General features: G+C 46.3%; 1 protein-coding gene across 2 annotated transcripts in view; it reads left to right on the top strand.

Moving 5' to 3' along the window:
* Window positions 1–294: 294 nt before the first annotated feature.
* DIP2B (disco interacting protein 2 homolog B) overlaps window positions 295–20,093 on the top strand; it is a 34,093-nt gene continuing 14,294 nt past the window's right edge. Inside the window, exons 1-20 of one of the 2 annotated variants that reach the window (XM_031064529.1) lie at window positions 295–362; window positions 4,293–4,436; window positions 4,690–4,815; window positions 6,985–7,197; window positions 9,430–9,573; window positions 10,255–10,374; window positions 10,973–11,170; window positions 11,394–11,485; window positions 11,795–11,887; window positions 13,097–13,220; window positions 13,716–13,825; window positions 14,821–14,923; window positions 15,909–15,973; window positions 16,460–16,553; window positions 17,266–17,385; window positions 17,955–18,069; window positions 18,627–18,766; window positions 18,971–19,107; window positions 19,428–19,508; window positions 19,637–19,764. In XM_031064529.1, coding sequence (XP_030920389.1) covers window positions 4,331–4,436; window positions 4,690–4,815; window positions 6,985–7,197; window positions 9,430–9,573; window positions 10,255–10,374; window positions 10,973–11,170; window positions 11,394–11,485; window positions 11,795–11,887; window positions 13,097–13,220; window positions 13,716–13,825; window positions 14,821–14,923; window positions 15,909–15,973; window positions 16,460–16,553; window positions 17,266–17,385; window positions 17,955–18,069; window positions 18,627–18,766; window positions 18,971–19,107; window positions 19,428–19,508; window positions 19,637–19,764 — 2,309 coding nt within the window. In that variant the 5' untranslated portion in view covers window positions 295–362; window positions 4,293–4,330. Of the gene's footprint in view, window positions 363–4,292; window positions 4,437–4,689; window positions 4,816–6,984; window positions 7,198–9,429; window positions 9,574–10,254; window positions 10,375–10,972; window positions 11,171–11,393; window positions 11,486–11,794; window positions 11,906–13,096; window positions 13,221–13,715; window positions 13,826–14,820; window positions 14,924–15,908; window positions 15,974–16,459; window positions 16,554–17,265; window positions 17,386–17,954; window positions 18,070–18,626; window positions 18,767–18,970; window positions 19,108–19,427; window positions 19,509–19,636; window positions 19,765–20,093 lie in introns of both variants that reach the window. The other variant, XM_005430090.3, reaches the window with a different exon arrangement.

Genomic DNA, 20,093 nt, shown 5'->3' with positions numbered 1-20,093 from the left:
CCCAGTTTCCCTTTTTAGTTTTTCACTGCTTTGATATTCCATTTAGATAGCTGCTGTGATCCAAGTTATTGCATTTAAATAGTGGATAGTGTAGGTCTCTGATCCCAAGGGAAACTGCAGAAGTTCTGTAATATGGAGCTTTGAAATCTTAATGTGCTCGGATTTATTGAGTTTCAGGTTTTCTTCAGGTGTGTTCAGGTGAAACCTTAATGGCACTGAGAAAAAAGCAAGCAGACCTCAAATTGCAAAATTCTAATGTGATTAAATGAGGTTTCTTTGCTTGTTTTTAGGGGACATCACACAGAAGGGGTATGAGAAGAAGAGAGCAAAGCTGCTGGCTCCGTATGTTCCACAAACCCAAGGTAGGTCCTTGTTTTGGCTGGAATCACCTCCCACTCCGTTGGCTCCTCAAGGGCTCTGGATCAATCATGAAGGTCCTCAAGAACCATTCTGGAAACATTCTCTAAAATATCCGTGCTGTGTCCTTCTTAATGCCTTCTTGAAGAAACATTAGGATTTTTATAATTTGTTGCTTTATTTTGTCAGAGTAGCTGAAATCACCTCCTTCAGGTACAATTGTTTCCTTTGGTTCAGAGATCCAGAGCAGCTCAGCTGGTTGTATGTGGGATAATTACATTTAATTGTAAACTGAAGGACGTGGCTAAATATGTGTCTAATCATTATTTTAGGGCTTACCTGGAATAATTGTTACTGATATGCTGAGATGTTCAGCCATTAAAACCTGATGTGTCTGGTTCTGATTTCAGGCAGTGACTGGCTATGACAGGGAGTCATGGATGGACCTACTGGAATTTACTGAGCCCGGTCTACTGCCAAAAAAAAAAAACTGATAAAGAGTAAAAGCTCAAAGTGCATTTATTGCCCATCAACACCACGGGACTGGGGGAAATGACAGCAGCTCCCTTCAGGCACTTGATGGGGGAAAATAAAGTTGTCATGTGGCAACTTCCTGACTCTCCCACCCCAAACCACTGCCCAGTTCCTGCTCTCTAGCTCGTTCTCAGGTCGGATTTGGTTGTTTATTCACCTCAAGGTGGGGCGCTTTGAGATTGGGTTTTATACAGTGTATTCTGTCTGAGCTGAAGGGAGCAAGGCAAGCAAAAATGCAATTTAGCCTTCAAAATGGAGATTTTGTAACAAACAGCTCTCCAAGTGCTGAGGGCTCCCTGGAGCAGGATGTGATGGGAATCTCAAAGACTTGGTTGCTGCCTATTTATCAAATCTATTTCTGTTACTTAAAGAAACCAAAAACTAATATACACATGACTAATCCCTCTTGATAAGTAGGTATTTGTTGAGCAGGTTTTACAGTCCTCAGGCTAGCATTTGTGCCAGTGGAGATCTCGAGCCTGAGGAGGAAGTGGGGAATCCTTGGGTAGTTCAGGAACTCTTGGCAGCCCTGCTTTTGTCTCGAGTATTCTGGAGTCTGAAGATGATATAATCCTGGCCCCAACCCTGGCACTGTGCACATTTGATTTGTCTCAGAAAATGTGTAATTAGAAGGGGGGAAAAAGTGTTTGGCAAGACTGGGCTCTGCTCTGTTAATTGTGGGGCTTTGAGAGCTGCCAGAGGAGCTGAAGTCCAGGCAGAAGCCTGGGATGATGGAGGTCACCAATTAACCCAGAGGTTTGATTGCCCTTCCGGCCCAGCTCTGCAGCTTTTTATCCATCTCACACCCAGCTGCCCCAGTGTCTGGGAATCTCCTGTTGTAAAAACCCCGTGGAAGTCATGCGTGAGGGATTCAGAATCAGGTCACCTTGGTAATGAGAAGAAAATTCATTTAGTCCACAACAACAACAACAACAACACCACCACCACCAACAACAAAATACTTAGTGCTGGCATTTCATGCCATTTCTGTGAGCATTGGGCTGGTGTTGGCTGATGGAGTGTCTCCATTCCATGGATGTGAAATGAGAGGAAGGGAGGGGGTGACGTGTCAGGGCATGTCAGCACGAGATCATTTTGGAGATTCTTACTGCTTGATCTGCTCTCCATTCACATAGCCTCAGGAGTTAAGGCAGCACTGTTAATTACCTAAAGATGCATTTTTTTCCTGATGCAGTATCCATTAAGGTCCATCTAGCTGCTAACTCCTAAAATCTCTGCAGTCTGCAGATCCCAAAATCTGAAGTCCCTAATTCCAGGGAGTTCTCCATGATGGGGGTCAGCAGCAAGCACAGCAAATGAAGCCTGTGGAGTTGGGCCAGGTGTCCCTGGGTTCTGGGAGTGTGTTCAGGCTGCCCTGGAAACCCTGGAGGCTCAAGGTGGTTATTTCCATGTTTTTATGGGTATGTAGCTTGAAATAAAGCATCTTCAAGGAATAGCCAGTCCAGCCCCAGCACTGCTGCTGCATTCTGTTTGCAGACAGTGGAGTTACAGGTTTGCAGCTGCTTCCTTGTGCATGTGGCACTTGCTCTCCTTGTTATTCATGCAAACATTTATCCTTGTTGATCTTCTAATGGTTCAGTCTCTGAATCTCTAAATCATTGGCCCTTCACCAAAACACAGGAATCACAAAGCAGTCAATTCTCATTAGAAACTGAAGACAGTCAACAAATCCATGGCATCCTTCAAAGCCAATCTAAAATAATTCTTTTTTCATCTCTCTGTCATATTTGTCATGTTTCTGCCAGCAGAAAGTGCAGCTGTAGCAGGATTATTCTGAAGGGAGCTCTAAATAAATCACCTGTCACCTGCCAGGCTTGGCTCACTTGTGCTGCTTTGTTGTGTAACCATCAGTGATTTACTCTCTTTCCTCCTCTGTGTCTGAACGCTTTGTGAGGCCACTGGAACATGTTATTATGTCAGAGCAAAATATTGAAACAAAGAGCTTGTTCTCTGTGTGTCATGTCACTTAGAGCCACCTCTGATCCCTTCCTAACTGGAATGTCATGTTTGCCCTGTGATGCCTCACGGAGAGATGAGAGGCTTTTACAAGACTTACGGAAGAGAACTGAATATGAATTTAATAATTCATTTAAATACTGTTAAATCTGCTGCTGACATCTAGTGGGTGCCTGAATTTGTAAATACTCGAGTGATCAGAAAACATGAAGCTTTTCTCTTTGGTCTGTGAAGTCATGTTGGTTTTGGATCAAAATAAAACTGGGCTGGGTTTGGCAAAGGCAGATAAATGCTACAAAGGTGTTAAACTGGTTATCAAGATGAGGAATTAAAAAAAAAAGTCTTTGTACAGGAGAGATACTGAGGGGCTGGGGTATGTCCAGAGATGGGAACAGAGCTGGGGAAGGGGCTGGGGAACTCCTGAGGGAGCTGTGGGGGCTCAGCCTGGAGAAAAGGAGGCTCAGGGGGGAATTTTCACTGCACAACTCCTGACAGGAGGGTGGAGCCAGGTGGGGGTCAGGGGGTCTGGGTTGGACATAGCAGGAATTCCCCCATGGAAAGGGGGGTCAGGAATTGGAGCTGCCCAGGGAGGTTTGGAGTGCCCATCCTGGAGGTGTCCGAGGACGGGCTGCAGGTGGCACTCAGAGCTCTGGGCTGGTGACAAGGTGGGCATGGAGCCCAGCTTGGGCTCGATGGTCTCAAGACTTTTCCAGCCTGAAGAATTGTGCAATCCTGTGGAGATTGCTGCAGCTAGCTCAGGGTGATTTGCTGTTATTGTGAGTCCCTGAGCTCAAAGCATTCACCTGAAGTTGTTTACCTAAAACCACACACCTCAAAAGTGGTGTGACTGGATTGGAAACTCAGGATTTGTGGTTTCCTCTCCATTTCTCTGATCCTTTGGTAGTTTGTGAGAATTCCAAAGCAGCACATACAGATGACACAGTTGCTCTTGGTTTTGCATGACTCCAGGTGACAGCCTGGAGGAAATTACAGCTGGGTGACCTCTGGGTTTTAATTTTCAAAACTTCCCTCTGACACACAGATTCATTTTAGAATTGAACCTCCAGTAGCAACAACTCCAAGTTGCTCTTGCTGAATTATGTAAAATTATACTGTTTATCAGATTATCTATTTTCCTTCCTGTTTTAATGGGATAAACAAACTTCTTCTGGATGATAAAGCCACACGCTGGACATGCTGAAAGCAGAACCAGACAGCTGGAGGTCTCCTTGGGTTTGTGATTAATGGGAACAGCAAAGGCTCTTGCTGCTGGTTTATTATTGGTTTTTTTCCAGTCAATAACAAGCTGGTCACTGGGACGCTGAGTGACAAACCAGCTTTGTGACATCCATGGCCCTGTCATGGGAGAAGGGAAGAGTGTGGTCCAAAAAACCTCCTTCTATTTCCCTCTCCCTGTTTTCCAGGGGTTGATCCAGCATTACAGAAGGAATCCAAACCTCAGATGCCCGTTCCATCTGCAGCTCCAGCCTCAGCATCATCCTCCTCATCCTCATCCAAATTCCACCGAGCTCGCTCAGGGGGAGCCAGAGATGAACGTTACCGATCTGGTAAGGGCAGGGACAGGAGTTCCCTGGATGGAACTTCACTTTTGTTCATATCTTTTGGGGCCTGAAGGTGTCCTTGGATCACAGGCCCAGAGGGGTTGTTTTGCCTAACTGAAATGTGAAGCCAGTTAACTCCGCTGTACGTGGAGCTCAGAGCTTTGCACTAACCCAGCACAGGGTTTGAAAACTAGAAAAACTGCAATGTTGAGGCATCCCCTTGGTGTTGTGCTGGTGCTGAGGCACTTCCCTCTCGCAGACATCCACACGGAAGCGGTCCAGGCGGCGCTGGCCAAGCACAAGGAGCAGAAGATGGCCCTGCCCATGCCCACCAAGCGCCGCTCCACCTTCGTCCAGTCCCCAGCAGATGCCTGCACTCCCCCAGGTGAGGCTCTGTGGCATATAGCTAAAAACCTTATTAAAAATAAATCCTAAAATATTTATTTATTATTTTTATTTATTTAAAATATCTAAAAGAATTATAAATATTGTAATTAAATTTCTACATAATTATAATATATTTATAAAATTGTAACTTTAGCCTACTACTTCAGCTAAGTAAAACTAACAGTTAGGCTTTTATGTTCCGTGTAAAAAAATTATAAAAATCAATTTACATAGCAATCTATTCTTGTTAAAAAAAAACAGTTTGCAGCTATAAAGAAGGAAATTCTACCCATAAGAATCCTTAAAGAAAATACATAAACATCTGTGGAAAGAAAAAGCCGTAACACGTACACACACAAACACCCTCTAGCCAATAAATTGAGTAGCAAAAAAGTTACTAGCCAATTAAAGTTAAACACAATAACTTTTAAAACTATATAAAAATAGACTGTAGCATTAAAAATTCATCTTTTCTGCATTAAAAAAGCCCTAGAATCCTGTCTGTTTCTATTACAACAAGGCTGTACTGGGCTGTCCAGGGATGCACCTTCCAAACCAAGGGGCTGCAGTGCTCCCTCCCAGTGTTGCAGCTCTTCAGGGAGTCTGTCAGTCCTCTCTCATGGCTGGAAGTGACCTCTCTTCCAGGAGTTCTTTAAGAACCACGCGGTGGGATCCTGGGGATGTCCTTGGATGGTCCTTGTGGGTCCAACCTTGGACCTTGGATGGTCCTTGTGGGTCCAGCTCAGGGTGTTCCATGGTTCTGTGGTTCAAACTGGCCAGAGCTGAGCAGGTCTGGACTGAGGCCACTTCTTCCTGTTTCTGATGGATAATTCACATCTTGATGTCATGAATGTTTAATGCTCAGCACACAAGAGGAGGGTTTGCAGTGATGTTCGTTTCTGGGCAAGGCCCTCAGAGGGGTCTGGTGGGATTCCAGACTTGCAGGACTTCTCTCACGCCTGCCGTGTGCTGGCTGCAGCAGAATCCCTGGTGACACAGTGTCTGTCACGATGCATGTGCAGCAGAAATCAATAACCCTCTGTTTTCCAGCAGCTGGATGCACTGATGACAAACAAGTCCGTGTGGTTTTTGGCAGTGATTTCTATGTTGTGTCTCATTGTGCAGAAGCATCGCAGCCATTTGGATTGACAAAGTCATCCAAAATGTTATGAATCCACATCTCCTGGTGAATTCATAGCTCTGAAACTGCTCTGCTGGGCCACGTCACTCCTCCTCCTCCTCCTTATTTCCTGTTTTATCACACTTCCTTTTTCCCTTCCTTTCTCGGGGGGCTGATGCATGTTCCTGGTGTCTGCTTGGGTCTCAGCTCTGTGCTCACTTGTCCAGGACTGCAGCACATCCTGTGCTGGGGGAGTCACACCAGTCGAGGTCAGCACTCAAGCATGGCTGGAGTCAGCCTTTGCCTCAGCTCCTCACTCCGTTCCACTCTGGCAAGTGATAGAACATGATTTAGTACTTTGATTTACCACTCCAGTGTAGGCAGAAAATCACTTTGAAGAACACCTAAATTTTAGGCTAAAGCCACTTGTGTGTTTGTGTTTAGCACTGTACAATTCAACATCTCAAGAACTGAGTGCTTGCTTCGTGGTAATTAAATAATTAGTTCACAGTTTTGGGACAGCTGAGATATCTGTGCTCTGGGACACACAGGAAGCAGTTCCTTGCTGTAGATTTCTGTTTTGTTTTGGGGTTGGGCTTTTTGTTTGTTTTCTGCCATTGAAAGGGCCCCATTTAGAGCCCAGACAAAAGCATTTTCTGCTGTGGCCTTGGCACAGTTGTCTCCTGCGTTTTCTTTGTTCCTGGGACTTTGCAGTTTGACAACGACCCTGACCCTTCACTTTCCAGTTCAGAATGACCAGAGTTAGGCAAAACAGCATCTGATACTATGGAATGTGAATGGAAAAGTAATGAGAGTTAAGTTCTAGGCTTGGAGACCCCAGGGGAAGGATGTTGTCTGAGGAGGTGAATCAAACAGGGGTGAGTGTGTTCCCACCAACAATTCTGCTGCTTTAACCTCTGGTTTGGCCAATGTGGAAAACAGATCTTCCTGTGAAAGCCTGTGCTGTTGATATGTGATTGGAAAGAGCATGTTCAGTGCCATGTGCTTTTCCCTAAGCAGCTAGATTTTCTTTCTGCTTCCACACAGACACGTCTTCTGCCTCCGAGGACGAGGGCTCGCTCAGGCGCCAAGCTGCTCTCTCTGCTGCATTGCACCAGAGCTTACAGAATGCTGAGTCTTGGATCAACCGATCTGTTCAGGGGTCATCCACATCCTCATCAGCATCCTCTACACTTTCCCATGGAGAAGGCAAAGGGACCAGTGGGTCACTAGCTGATGTATTTGCCAATACTCGAATAGGTAGGAGCTGGGTACCAACAGAACAATCGCTTCGAGTGCAGACTGTGTTGATAAAGGTGGAGTTGTCCCTTGCAGAAGGGAAATTCAGAGCAAGAGTTTAGCTGGTGTTGATGGAACTTGCTAGGATTGGTTGGAGTTGCACCTTCACGCTGTTGTTTTCCTGAAGAATTTCAGAAGATTGAGGTGGTTGTAAAAGGGAGAGTGGGGAGCAGGAGCTTCTGGAAGCAGGGAGACTCCAGGGACAGTGTGGACAGAGCAGGAGGCACAACTCTGTGTCCTGTGTTGCGTTATGTCTCCAGCTCTTGGGAGCTCCCATGGGTACAAAGCTGCCCAGTGCAAGTGACATTTTCATCTGTGTCCTGACGAATCCCTCAGGGGTGTCTGTGCCTGTGGAGTGGGGAAATGCTGTGTTTAACATCCTCATTTTGCTCTGAGCCCCCATGGTTTATTGTCTACGTTAGATCAGGAAAGAAAAAGAATCAAATCCAGCTCTGTGTGTGAACAAATGAGCCTGTCATTAAAAAACAGGGTTAGAGGAGTAAAACTTTAGCCCAGCTCTTTGTGGCTGTCTGAGGAATAACCAGAGCATCCAGGTACTGAGGAGATGGAGCAAAATCTACAGATCTGGATACCCCGGGCTCAGTTTTCTGAGGCTCTGAGGTGCTCCTTGCTGCTGATGCTTCTGTATGAAATGGCCAAGTTTGTTTTTGCTCTGTGTATGTTTGTCCTTTTTAGCTGCTGGTGAGGAAATTCCTGCACCGTAGGACATTGTCTGTATTTCATGTGCTCTCTGCTTCTGCTTAACTGGGTTGGGGCAAGCAGTGCTTAGAAGTGCTGGTGATTTTATCTTTCACTTATTTATCTTTTTATTGCTGTTATTTTTGTTTGTTTATTTGCTGGGATGCAAATTGTTTCCTGAAATGGAAAACTGAGGAGATTGCCCATAAAATGTAGTCAATATAATTAATGTCTTTGAAGCAGAGAGGCTGTTTTTAATTGGAGCATGCAGAAGGCCACATTACCTTTTGCAGTGAATTAAGGTAACACAGCTTTTTACCTCCAGAATATCTACTGTCTAATCTAATTAGTGTCTTATGCAAAATAGAAGCTTTGAATCTTTGTCAGGATTCTATTTGCCACATTCATACCTTGTTAACACCTGGTTTAAATGAATAGAGCTCTCACATACATAATTCTGTACATCTCTCTCTTGAGAGCAATAAAAAGTCCTGCAGATGTTTGGATTGTACAAATCCACGTCCTTTCCAGTGATTTTAGAAGTTCAGTGCATGAGAAATATTCCTTGCCACTGAGTCTTCAAAGGGATGCAGAAATGAGCGGTTTTTTCTCCTTAGAAAAAGGGAAGTCGACACAGAATCAACCACAAAACCCTGTCAGTGGGAATTTGGGATTTGACTTCAAATTATCTGTAAAACCCAACCCATAGTTTCAGATTGTTGAGTTTTTCCTTTGTAAGCAGCAGCTGCTGGTGCTGTTAAGCCAGAATAGAATATTCTTGCCCGATCACATGACTGAACCTGCTGGGTTGTGTAAAGAAACCCCCCATTAGCAAAATCCCTTGTTTAAGAGAGAGTTCACGGGAGAATTCCTGCAGGGTGCAGTTGCAGCCTTGGCTGAGAGGCAGGACAATGTCTTGCAACTTGAAGCAGAAGTAAGACAGAGCTCCCACCATTCATTGGATTTATTCTGTGGCTGCTGGACAAGCTCTGTAACCACCCAGCTGGAAGGGATTGAAACCCAACGCAATTTTTGCTGATCTGCTTTGGTCAAATTCCCACATGTTTTGTTTTCAAAAGCCCTCACTCACAAAAAAGCTAAATAGTAGAATTCTAGCAAGAGAGATCAGTGCATAGGTGAGGGAGGGATTTGTTCTGGACTTTGGATGTTTCAGAGCTGATGTGAATCTCAGACTTTTAAAAAATTAATTTTTTTTTTTACAGTACTGAATGTCAAGAGATTGAGCTTCAAGGTTAGAAACCAAGAACAGGAATTCTGTTTTGCTGAAGCGCTTTCCTGACATGGACAAAACCTTGTGGTTTTTAGTTTCCAGAGCAGATGCTGTGCCTCTCCTAGAGAACCTTTAAAAATCAGTGTGTTTAGCATTATGAGGGTTCCCATACATCCAACCATTCAATCCTTAGGATTATTGGGAACAGGTGACTGACACTGAGATAATAAAAGGTGTATTTAGCAGCTTTCTTCTTTTTCTAGAAAGTTTCTCAGTCCCTCCAGATGTCACAGCAACTACCTCCACCCCCTCACCACGGCCAGCAGCCATCGACCTCCCTCCCTCTGGGATTGTGAAGGGGATGCACAAGGGATCCAACCGCTCCAGTCTCATGGACACTGCAGATGGTACGGAGCCCTCAGGGCACCCAGGGGTGCCAGCAGGGTCCAGAGAGGCCTTAAATCACATCAGTTGTTCTCCCAGCTCTGGGTGATCTCAGAATTCACAGAATCCCTGTGACAGAAGAGGCTTTCAAATCATCGAGTCCAGCCCAGCCCCAGCACCTCAGCTAAACCCTGGCACCCAGTGCCACATCCAGGCTTTGTTAAACACACCCAGGGATGGTGACTCCACCACCTCCCTGGGCAGCCATTCCAGTGCTTTATCTCCATTTCTGTAAAAAACTTCTCCCTAATATCCAACCTGTATTGGTGCAGCTTGAGGCTGTGTCCTCTTGTTCTGTCAGTGCTGCCTGGAGAAAAAGCCCAACCCCACTTGACTACAACCACCTTTCAGAGAGGTGTACATAGTGATAAGGTCACCCCTGAGTCTCCTTTTCTCCAGGCTAAACACCCCCAGCTCCCTCAGTTGTTATCTCATTTAAGCTCTTCACAAAATCAGAATGGTTTTGGTTTTGCATTCAGGTGTTACTGTGCTGCAGTTGTGGTGTTGGCATTCTGGAAGGAATGTCTTCATGGATGGGGTGGTCAAGCTTTGGAAGTGCCCAGGGAGGTGGTGGAGCCCCAGACCCCTGGAGGTGAGTGGGAAGAACTGGATGTGGCACTCACTGCTCTGGTCTTTCCCTCCAGGTGTTCCTGTGAGCAGCAGAGTCTCCACAAAAATTCAGCAATTGCTGAACACCTTGAAAAGACCTAAAAGACCACCCCTGAAAGAATTCTTTGTGGATGATTTTGAAGAAATTGTGGAAGGTAATAGCACAAATAGTGATTTTATGCACATTTGTTACAATTGGATACTCTGGGAGCTGAGCTCTTTGTGCTGTTGTTCTCAAGGTTGGCTCAGATTCACTGTTTGCAGCAGCCTCCATGAACAGTCTGACACAAAACCAGTGTTTGAAGTAATTCACTGTTCTGCTGAGCTTTGGGGGACCTCCTCAACGCTAGACTTCTTAAAAAAATATTTAAATAGATTTTAAAACTCCTTTCATTTACTACTTTAATTAATTTCCCAAAGGGGATTGTCCTCACTGGTAATTTCATTCCAGCATTCATTTGTAAGGTTTTCTTTTCTGCAGTTCTGTGTTCCTTTCCTTACTGATGTGTTGAACACCTTCGAACAACATCCTGTGAGAAGCCTCTGTTCATCATCTCTTGTTCTGTGCAAGACTTCCCAGGAAAAGGGATGGAATGGGTTGTTAAATTCCTTTCCTCATTCCTTTACGTTTATTTTCAGTTTATTTCAAGCTGAACTGTCAGGTGACAAATGCGCAAGGACGGGGAATATTATTTTACTTGGATTATATTAGAAATACCAACAGATTCTGGAAATAACATTGCATTTTCTCAGTTCCCCAGCCCGACCCCAACCAGCCCAAGCCCGAGGGCCGCCAGATGACCCCGGTGAAGGGGGAGCCCCTGGGCGTGGTCTGTAACTGGCCTCCTGCCTTGGAAGCAGCTCTGCAGCGCTGGGGAACCACTCAGGCCAAGTGTCCCTGTCTGACAGCCCTGGATGTGACAGGAAAACCGGTTTATACCCTCACATATGGTGAGTTGAGCCTCCCCTGCCCTCCCCTGCTCAGCTGCTGCCAGAGAGCAGCAGTGGAGAGAGCACAGGGCTTGTGGGTTCACAGGGGATGTGAAAACCTTCCTGGTCTTTGCCGGGGTTGTGAACAGAGCAGTGGAAGTGTAGGTGGTAAAAAAGCCAAGGTGGGAGCTGTTCTCTTGGCTGCTTGATCCAGAGCTCTGCAAGTCTCTGTTCTGTCTTCCAGGCAAACTGTGGAGCAGAAGTCTCAAGCTGGCCTACACCCTGCTTAATAAACTGGGGACCAAAAATGAACCTGTGTTAAAACCTGGAGACAGGGTAAGGACTTTGGGACTCTCTGGAGTAAAACCAGGGCTTTGGGGGCTGGAACTTTCCGCTGACACCATAGTGAGGCTCTGACCCCAGGGACAGGGCTGCTTGGGACAGAAATTGGTGTGATTTTTCAGGGGTGCTGGCTCCTCTGTGAGCAGCTTCTTGTGTTTTGGCTGTGTGTGAACCTTCACACACCCAGGCACTGTGTGCTCGTTCCACACATTCTGTGTGAGGAAGACTGTGGAATTACACCAAATTTTCCTAGCTTCAGTCACTCTAGGTGTGGATTCTGAAATGTTAACTTGTGGGTTGCAGGTAGCACTTGTGTATCCCAACAACGACCCCGTGATGTTCATGGTGGCATTTTATGGCTGTCTCCTGGCTGAAGTGATCCCAGTGCCTATAGAGGTACCTCTTACCAGAAAGGTAACGTTGATGGAACTTGGACTAGTGATGTGGGATGGAAACCAAGTCAGGCCATAGCCTCTGACAGCATTTCACAGCCTCCAGCTCTTGCCTGAGCAGCTCCCTACCAGCAAGGACTTTTGGGAGCTTGGATTGGCATTTAAGAATGGAAAAACATATTGATCAGAGCTGTGCTGAGCAGCTGGAGATGGTCAATTCTCCTAAATGATGCAATCTTCACTTTCTTACTGCAAATAATTTATACAGAACAGATTAGAGTGTGGATCTGCCCCCTGGTTGATGGGAGAGGGCTCAGTCCTGCCTTGCTGAGCTCTGCCAGGCTCTGATTTTGCTGGACATGGAGGTTCTCAGTGCTCCTGAAGACATTGAGGCACTTTTTGTAAATTATTTGCCCAGCAAAGTGTTTTATTTACCCTTACCAGAATTTTTGCACTGTTGCCATATTTTTGCTTTGTCAAGAGCTGTGTGAAACTATAGGATTTCATAAGAGTTACAAAAACAATGGGGTCATGGCAAGCATTATGGCAGGAGAGGTGGCAGTTGAGCTGGGAGCTGGTCTGACAGGTGGCAATGAGCTCAGGGAGCACTCAGGGACTCACAGAGCTTTGATTTCACTCTGCACTGTGACAGACTGCTATAGCAACCAAATGCAAAATTAAAACTTCTCCAGTATTTGCCCAATCAGTTTCTGAGTGAGCCTCCTCATTTTATCATTGTGCAACAGAAATTGGCTCCAGGGGATGGAGAGGTCTCGTTATCCCAGTGTAATTACATGTTTTGCTTTTTTTGCCTCTCAGTTCCTCTTTGCAGCATCTGGGTTTCCTTTAATGCCAGGAGATGGGGTGAGCTCCATGCCTGGGTGCTGGGCAGGAGCTCTTGTTTCCCCTGCATTTCACATCCAATGCATTTTAATCTTGCCAGTGCCATGTTTCATGAGGTCACAGCATGGTTTGAGTTGGAAGGGACCTTGGGGACCATCCAGTTCCATCCTTTTGGCAAAGGGACACCTCCCAGTAGCCCAAGTTGCTCCAGTTGTGATTCTGTGATCCTGTGTGGAAATGGATTGTTTTCTTTTTTTCCTTGCCATTCCTTCCCCCAGTCCCCAAAACATTATCAAAGCTTGGATTTTGGTAAGGGAAAGCTGACTTTTGTCATCTTTGAGCAGGAGTGACTTTTCCCCTCTTCCCTCAGGATGCTGGTGGGCAGCAGATTGGTTTCCTGCTGGGGAGCTGTGGCATTGCTCTGGCCCTCACCACTGAAGTGTGTCTGAAAGGGCTCCCAAAAACCCAGAATGGAGAAATCGTGCAGTTTAAAGGTGAGTTGGTTACAGAATGGCTTTTGATTGTACTTCTGCTGCAGCTGAACATCTGAAAGGAGCTGTCAGGACTCTGAAGGCACTTGGGGGGTAAAGGGGCAGCTCCTGATCCCATCAGCAAAATGTGTAGGATTTGTGTTTGTGGTGTCTGACACAGCTGCTCTGCTCCTCTGGGGGGTCACAAGGAGCCACCCCCCAACCAGGGTTGTGCTCAGGTCCCTTCAGTGGCATTTGGCAGGTTCCAAGGCAGTTTTATTCACAAGCTTTATTTAGGAATGCTGCAGGGATCTTCCCTGAGGAGAGGAAGTACCTGGTTGCCCACTGAACTCCCTGATGAGAAATGAGATGAACCTTCTGGCTGGTAGCTGGGCTTGGCTTGGAATTTAGCTTGTGTAACTGAACTTGGACAAATGATGGGGTTTAGTGTATTCTTGCAGGATATAAATCCCTCAATAAATAAACTGATATTAATGTACCGTTTAATTTTGGCTCCAGGTTGGCCCAGACTCAAATGGGTTGTGACAGATTCAAAATATCTCTCCAAATCTCCCAAGGACTGGCAGCCCAACATCTCAGCAGCAGGAACTGAGCCAGCATATATTGAGGTAAGTGCTGAATGGGGAATAGAAAGTACCTTCTGTGAGCTGAATTTAATGTTCTAATCACCAGAGGGAGAATAGTTTCACCTCACTCCCTTCAACTTCCCACTTCCCTGCCGCTGAAACAAGCTTTTCACTGGGGACATCCTGCTGTGAAGCTCATTTTGGGTTTGAATCCCTCTGTGGCCTTGAGCACTGCTTGGAATAAGCTGGAGAATTGTTTTTGTTCCAAAAAAGTGAGGGATGGAGACAGCTGAGTTCTGAGGTGGTGCTTGATAACCCCATTTCTGCCAGTGCTTGAGCCAGCAGCAGTTGGAATTCTCTGTTCTTGCAGTAATGCTGATTTTTGTTCCTATGCCAGAAGGTAACTTGTAGGGATTGTGTTGGTTTTCTCAGCTTTTGTTGAGACTGGACAATTGAGAGGTGTTTTAAAAGATTTTATTCTATTATCAATCTTGATGAGTAGTGAGACACAAGAGATGTAAACCTCAATGCCATTCTATCAGAAGCTAACTTATTTTCTGGTTACAATACCTTATAAATTACAACACCTTTTTCAGGTTAAATGCTGCTGTTACTTCTAACACCAATCACCTCTATTTTTTCCTACCTGGTCCTGCTACAATGCATCTTTCACAGTTCTAATTCTCTAAAATTATGTAAGCTTTCTATCAAATTTTTAAAATTCTTTACAAATCCGTTTCCCACAGGATTGCAGCAGTTTCAGTGGTGCTTCAGCCAGTCTGATGCACAGATTGGTTTTTCAGTTTGTTACAGGAGCAGGAAGAGATGTTGTGAGCAGCAGTGACACTGAAATAAACACAAACACATTCATTTTTTCTCCCATCTCCATGGAGATTTTCCATGTGTGCCACCGCAATAACCATCTCCTCGAGTCTAAGCTTTAACACAGAGAGAAAACTTGATTTTCACGTGGATTCTGTGATTTAACTTCCTCAGTTTCTCTCTTCCTTAACTCCCTTTAACCTCTCTCCTTGCAGTACAAGACCAGCAAGGAGGGCAGTGTCATGGGTGTCACCGTGTCCCGTGTGGCCATGCTGGCTCACTGCCAAGCCTTGTCTCAGGCCTGCAACTACTCTGAAGGTGGGTGAGGCCACAGAACATCAAAGGTTGACAAAATTAAGTGGTTGCCTCTCATATCTTCAACAGCTGTCTCTGAGTAATCAATATTTACTTCAAAAACTAAATCAAATCTGAAAGTGTAGATTAATTCTTCCCCCCAAAAAGGGAAAATTAGCTGTGATGTTTTTCCGTCCAAAATGGCATCATTTTCACTGCCATGATGAAGAGGAATAAAAAGGGGGATTTATATAATTTCTGTGAATTTACTGAGTCTGTTCTGATGCACCGAAAGGGGAACAAATGAATGAAAAATGGAGCATTTTTCACCAAGCTGGAGTCCCCTCTCACTGCACTGATGGCCCATAGAAATGTCTTTCATTGCTGATAGTGTGTCAATACCAAAGTTTCTGGGGCTGGGGCTGTTCTGGTCCTGTGAGGTTTTTTGGGGAACCCAGAAATGGAGGTTGGAAGGTGCTGGTGATATTCCAGAGGGTTTTGCTGTAGGTTATGGTTTATTCTGGTCTGCCTTGTAAATCAAGCTAATCCCTACATCCATAAGTGAAATTATTTATAGAGCTGTAGGTCACAGAGGTATAAAATTCAAAGTTTGCCTTTAGAATTCATCAGTGCTGGGAGTCAGGGCTAGAGTGATGCTCTCGAGCTCCCCTTCCCTCCCCTGCTCGTGCATAACGAGCTCCAGACCCTTCCTGTCCTACTGATGCACATCTCAGGCTGGAATGTGATTTCCAGCTGGCAGCTGGATTTCCAAATGTGATTTCCTTGCAGCTTTCTGGACATGTTCCTGCTCAGGCACGGACGTGCAGTTGTTCCTTTGCATGGCAAGGAGCTGTGATCAGTAACACGTGTAATCACCCAGGGCCCTGGGCTGCCCCTGGAGCGGGTCTGACAGGGCAGGGATGTTCATCCTTGTGCAGATTCCAGAATAAGTGATGGACACAGCTGTGCTGGCATGTTGCACTTGACAGCTTCACCTTTCTTTTCCCAGGTGAAACGATAGTGAATGTGTTGGATTTTAAGAAGGATGCAGGGCTGTGGCATGGCATTCTAACGGTGAGTTGGTGCCAGAGCTCTCTGGAATGAGAGATTAATGATTAGATGGGATATTAGGAAAAATTTCTTCCTTGTGAGGGTGACCAGGCCCTGGCAAAGGGTGCCCAGAGAAGCTGAGATCCCTAGAAGTGTCCAAGACCAGGTTGGATGTGGCTTGGAGCACCCTGGGATAGTGGAAGGTGTCCCTGCTCAGGGCAGGGTGGCACTGGATGAGCTTTAAGGTCCCTCCCAACGAAACCCATTCCAGAATTCCATGATTCTGTGGTAACAGAGTCCAAGTCTGGGGACTATTATCTGTTAAAACAACCATTCCCCTCCCTGCCAAAATCTCCAGTTCCCTGGGGGAACAACAGAATCACCCTGACTAAACCTCTCTGAACTCCTGACGGGGTGGAAGTTGACAGGCACTGAGGGTGACTCTTGTTTCTAATAACTCAATGAAAGGTTTGGGATCCCTTCCCTAGCAATCTTTTTCCTGTTTTTCAGAATGTAATGAACAAGCTGCACACTATCAGCGTGCCCTATTCTGTGATGAAAACCTGTCCTCTCTCATGGGTGCAGAGGGTTCATGCCCACAAAGGTAACTTGGAATTCTCAGGATCCAAGAGTGAGGGCCATTAAAATCTCAAATGCCTTAAACCCTTCTTGCTGTTCCATGACAAATCTCAAGGGCCAAGAGTTTCACTAATGTCCAAAGGCAGTTGATTTTTATTTTGCAGTATTAGGTATGATTTTCTAGATCCTCAAGCAGGGCTGGAGCTAATACCTGTAACATTCAGTGGGAGATTTTAAGCCCCCAGTCATGTGGATACTTGTAAAACTCCTTGCACTGGTGACTTGCCAGAGGTTGGAACAGGAATGTAACAGCTTGGGAGGACAGGGGACTTTGCCATTTATTTCTGTGCACAAAGTCCTTATGCCATGTCAGTGGTGGGGAACACGATGGGGATCTTGTGACTTGGAGCCAGTTTCTTTTATGAAACCAAGGAAATGCTAGAGTGCAGCAGGAGCCCTTGGTCCCTGGCTTCCCTGAGAGCTTTCAGAGGGTGAAAATGATTTATGGCCTTTGGAGGAGGAGCTGTGATGATGACAGACCCTGGCTCAGGTGCTGGCAGTGCCACAGCAGATGCCATTGTGTGTTGGCTTTGCTGTTACTGCAGCCTCAGTTATTTAAGGCTTCCTTGCTTAGGTGAGAATTCCCTCATTTGGGGGTCTCAGACTGTGTGAGTTCTATGAAAATAACTCTTGGAAAGCTTTGATTTGCCCTGAGGTGGTGTTTTTGTGTTTTGCAGCAAAAGTTGCTCTGGTGAAGTGTCGAGACTTGCACTGGGCCATGATGGCCCACCGGGACCAAAGAGACGTGAGCCTGAGCTCGCTGCGGATGCTGATCGTCACCGACGGCGCCAACCCCTGTGAGTGTCCCAGCCCTGCCAGGCCTCCCTGCAGCCCCTGGCAGCAGGATCAGCTCCCTTGGAACTCCTGGGGCAGAGCTCTGCCTGCTGCTGCCTCGGCACAGGACAAGGGTGTTTTGAGGTTTTTGTGTTGCCATCCTTTAGGCTGTGAGAGATCCTGCAAAGCAGGAAAAGGGAGAGTCAGATGGGGGGCAGTGTTTATAAAATCAGAGAATTGTTCAGGCTGGAAAAGACATTTAAGACCATCAAGTCTAGCTCTTCACCTAGCACCACGTTCACCACTAAACCCTGTCCCCAAGTGCCACGTCCACACGTCCTTTAAATCCCTCCAGGGTTTGTGATTCCACCTGGGCAGAATCCACTGTCTGAATGTCCAGTCTGGGCTTGTTCCAATGCCTGACCATCCTTGGAGTGAAGAGATTTTCCTTCATGTCCAACCTAAACCTCCCTAGCACAACTTGAGGCTGCTTCCTCCTGGAGTTTCCCAAATCCTCCTCCTGACCCGTCCTGTAGATGGGCATGAAATCAATATCTGTGAAGTCCTAGTGGCATCTTTTCTTTCTTCCTAGGGTCTGTTTCCTCCTGTGATGCCTTCCTGAGCTTGTTTCAGAGCCATGGGCTCAAACCAGAGGCGATTTGTCCCTGTGCCACCTCTCCCGAAGCGATGACCGTTGCAATCCGGAGGTAACAGATTGAGTCATCCAGCCTGGGCTTTCTTCACACTTGGGTTGGTCAGAGTTGATTTAAGCATGTAATAAACTCCTCTGACATTTACTCTGTGTGCTCAGGTACTCAAGTTGCTGAGCTTTAAACCTCCCTCCTGAGATCCAAGTGATTTCTGAGGTGTGTGACAGCTCAGCAGTGCCTGAACTCTGCTTTTCCTCCTCCTGATTTCCACAGCCTGGGAGATGTTCTGAATCTGAGATGAGATTTGAGATCATTTGGACATTCTCACACTCTGTTTCTGTCCATTGCTGCCTTCTGTAAGAAACGGGGGTGGGAGCTGGGGTTTGCCCTGGGGTGAGATAAGGAGCTGGCAGAGGAGCTGCAGTGCCCAGAACACAATTCCTTCGGGACTGAAAATTTGGGTGGGGATCCTTACTGCCATCACAGTTTGAAATGATTATGCAAAGCAGAGACACTGAACACACCTATTTCTGTTGCTGTGCCATCTCCATCTGAGTCTAACACCAAGCTGGGTGCCTGATTGAGTGTATTTATTCATTTTGTGTCCTTCCCAGGCCTGGAGTCCCCGGGGCCCCTCTGCCAGGCAGAGCCATCCTGTCCATGAACGGGCTGAGTTTCGGTGTCATTCGGGTCAACACCGAGGATAAAAACTCTGCTCTCACTGTCCAGGACGTCGGGCACGTGATGCCAGGAGGTAAAAGCAGGCAGGAGGCTGATGGGAGATGGTTTTGGGGATGTTTTAGGAGCAGAATGGGTCAGTGTTCTCTCCCACATCAGCCTCAGTGTGGGAGAGGTGGGGCAGTGCCAGACTCAGTCATTCCTGTCACGATTAAACGTGTCAGTTCTCACACAGGGCAAAATTTGGGAGCTGTTTTTAACAAAGCCTGATTTTTCCTAGGCATGATGTGTATAGTGAAACCAGATGGGCCACCCCAGCTCTGTAAAACAGATGAGATTGGTGAAATCTGTGTGAGCTCCAGAGCAGGAGGAATGATGTACTATGGGCTGGCAGGGGTGACAAAGAATACTTTCGAGGTATGTCTAGCAGAATGCATCTTTCCTGCCCCATTTTCTGTGTCAAACTGGTGGTCTTGTGCAACTCCTTGGGTTTGTAACTGAAGTGTTAATGTTGTATTTTATAAACATGCACTGGAAATCTCCTTGCAGTTAGAGATACTCAGAATCCCCTCCATAAACATCTCCCACCCTGGCTGTACTGAGGGTTCCCTGCCCTTTTCCTCTTCCCTTCACTCACGTTAAGTGCAATTCTTGGGGTGGTTTTTCTCCACAATTTTGGGGTGGTTTGGGAACGTTTTTCTCTCCTCAGGCCTCCAATGTCCTCCCTTGTGTTGCAGGTGATCCCTGTGAACTCCTCTGGCTCTCCAGTGGGGGAAGTGCCCTTCGTGCGCTCCGGCTTGCTGGGATTTGTTGGACCTGTACGTGAGGCAGCTCAGAGTCTGCACTGCTCTGGCCCTTCAGCATTTCAGAGAAAAGCTTTTGGGGAGGGAGGATGTGTGAGAAGAGCTCGCTGTGAGTTCCTCACAGTTGCCTTCTTGTCTTGCAGGGCAGTTTGGTGTTTGTGGTTGGGAAAATGGACGGGTTGCTGACAGTGAGCGGGAGAAGGCACAACGCCGATGACATCGTGGCCACTGGACTGGCCGTGGAGTCAATAAAAACAGTTTACAGAGGAAGGTCAGCACAAGAAACCCCATCACCTGCTGCATGTAATAAAGCAAAGCACAAGCTTTAGTACTTTCTTGGATTTTTCTTTGGTAGCACAGTTAAAGTAAACATATTTTTGATTTAGGTAGTAATTGCCCTGATCCTGCCCAACACAGATCTTTTTCCCACTATCCATTCTGGCTTTTCATCAAGTCTGTGCTTTAGGGAAAGCAATCAAGTAACAAGATAAGTCAGGCACATGGAGAAATTAATTCTCTGTCTCTGCAGAGTTGCAGTTGTTAGCTGCTGGCTGGTGCAGCAAGGAAGAGTTTCATTAATGTCCAAAGATACTTGATTTT

Source organism: Geospiza fortis, unplaced genomic scaffold, assembly GCF_000277835.1.
Source record: "Geospiza fortis unplaced genomic scaffold, GeoFor_1.0 scaffold676, whole genome shotgun sequence".
NCBI classification, from domain to species: Eukaryota; Metazoa; Chordata; class Aves; order Passeriformes; family Thraupidae; genus Geospiza; species Geospiza fortis.
The sequence above is the reverse complement of the archived record's forward strand: the minus strand, read 5'-3'. Positions and strand labels throughout refer to the sequence as shown.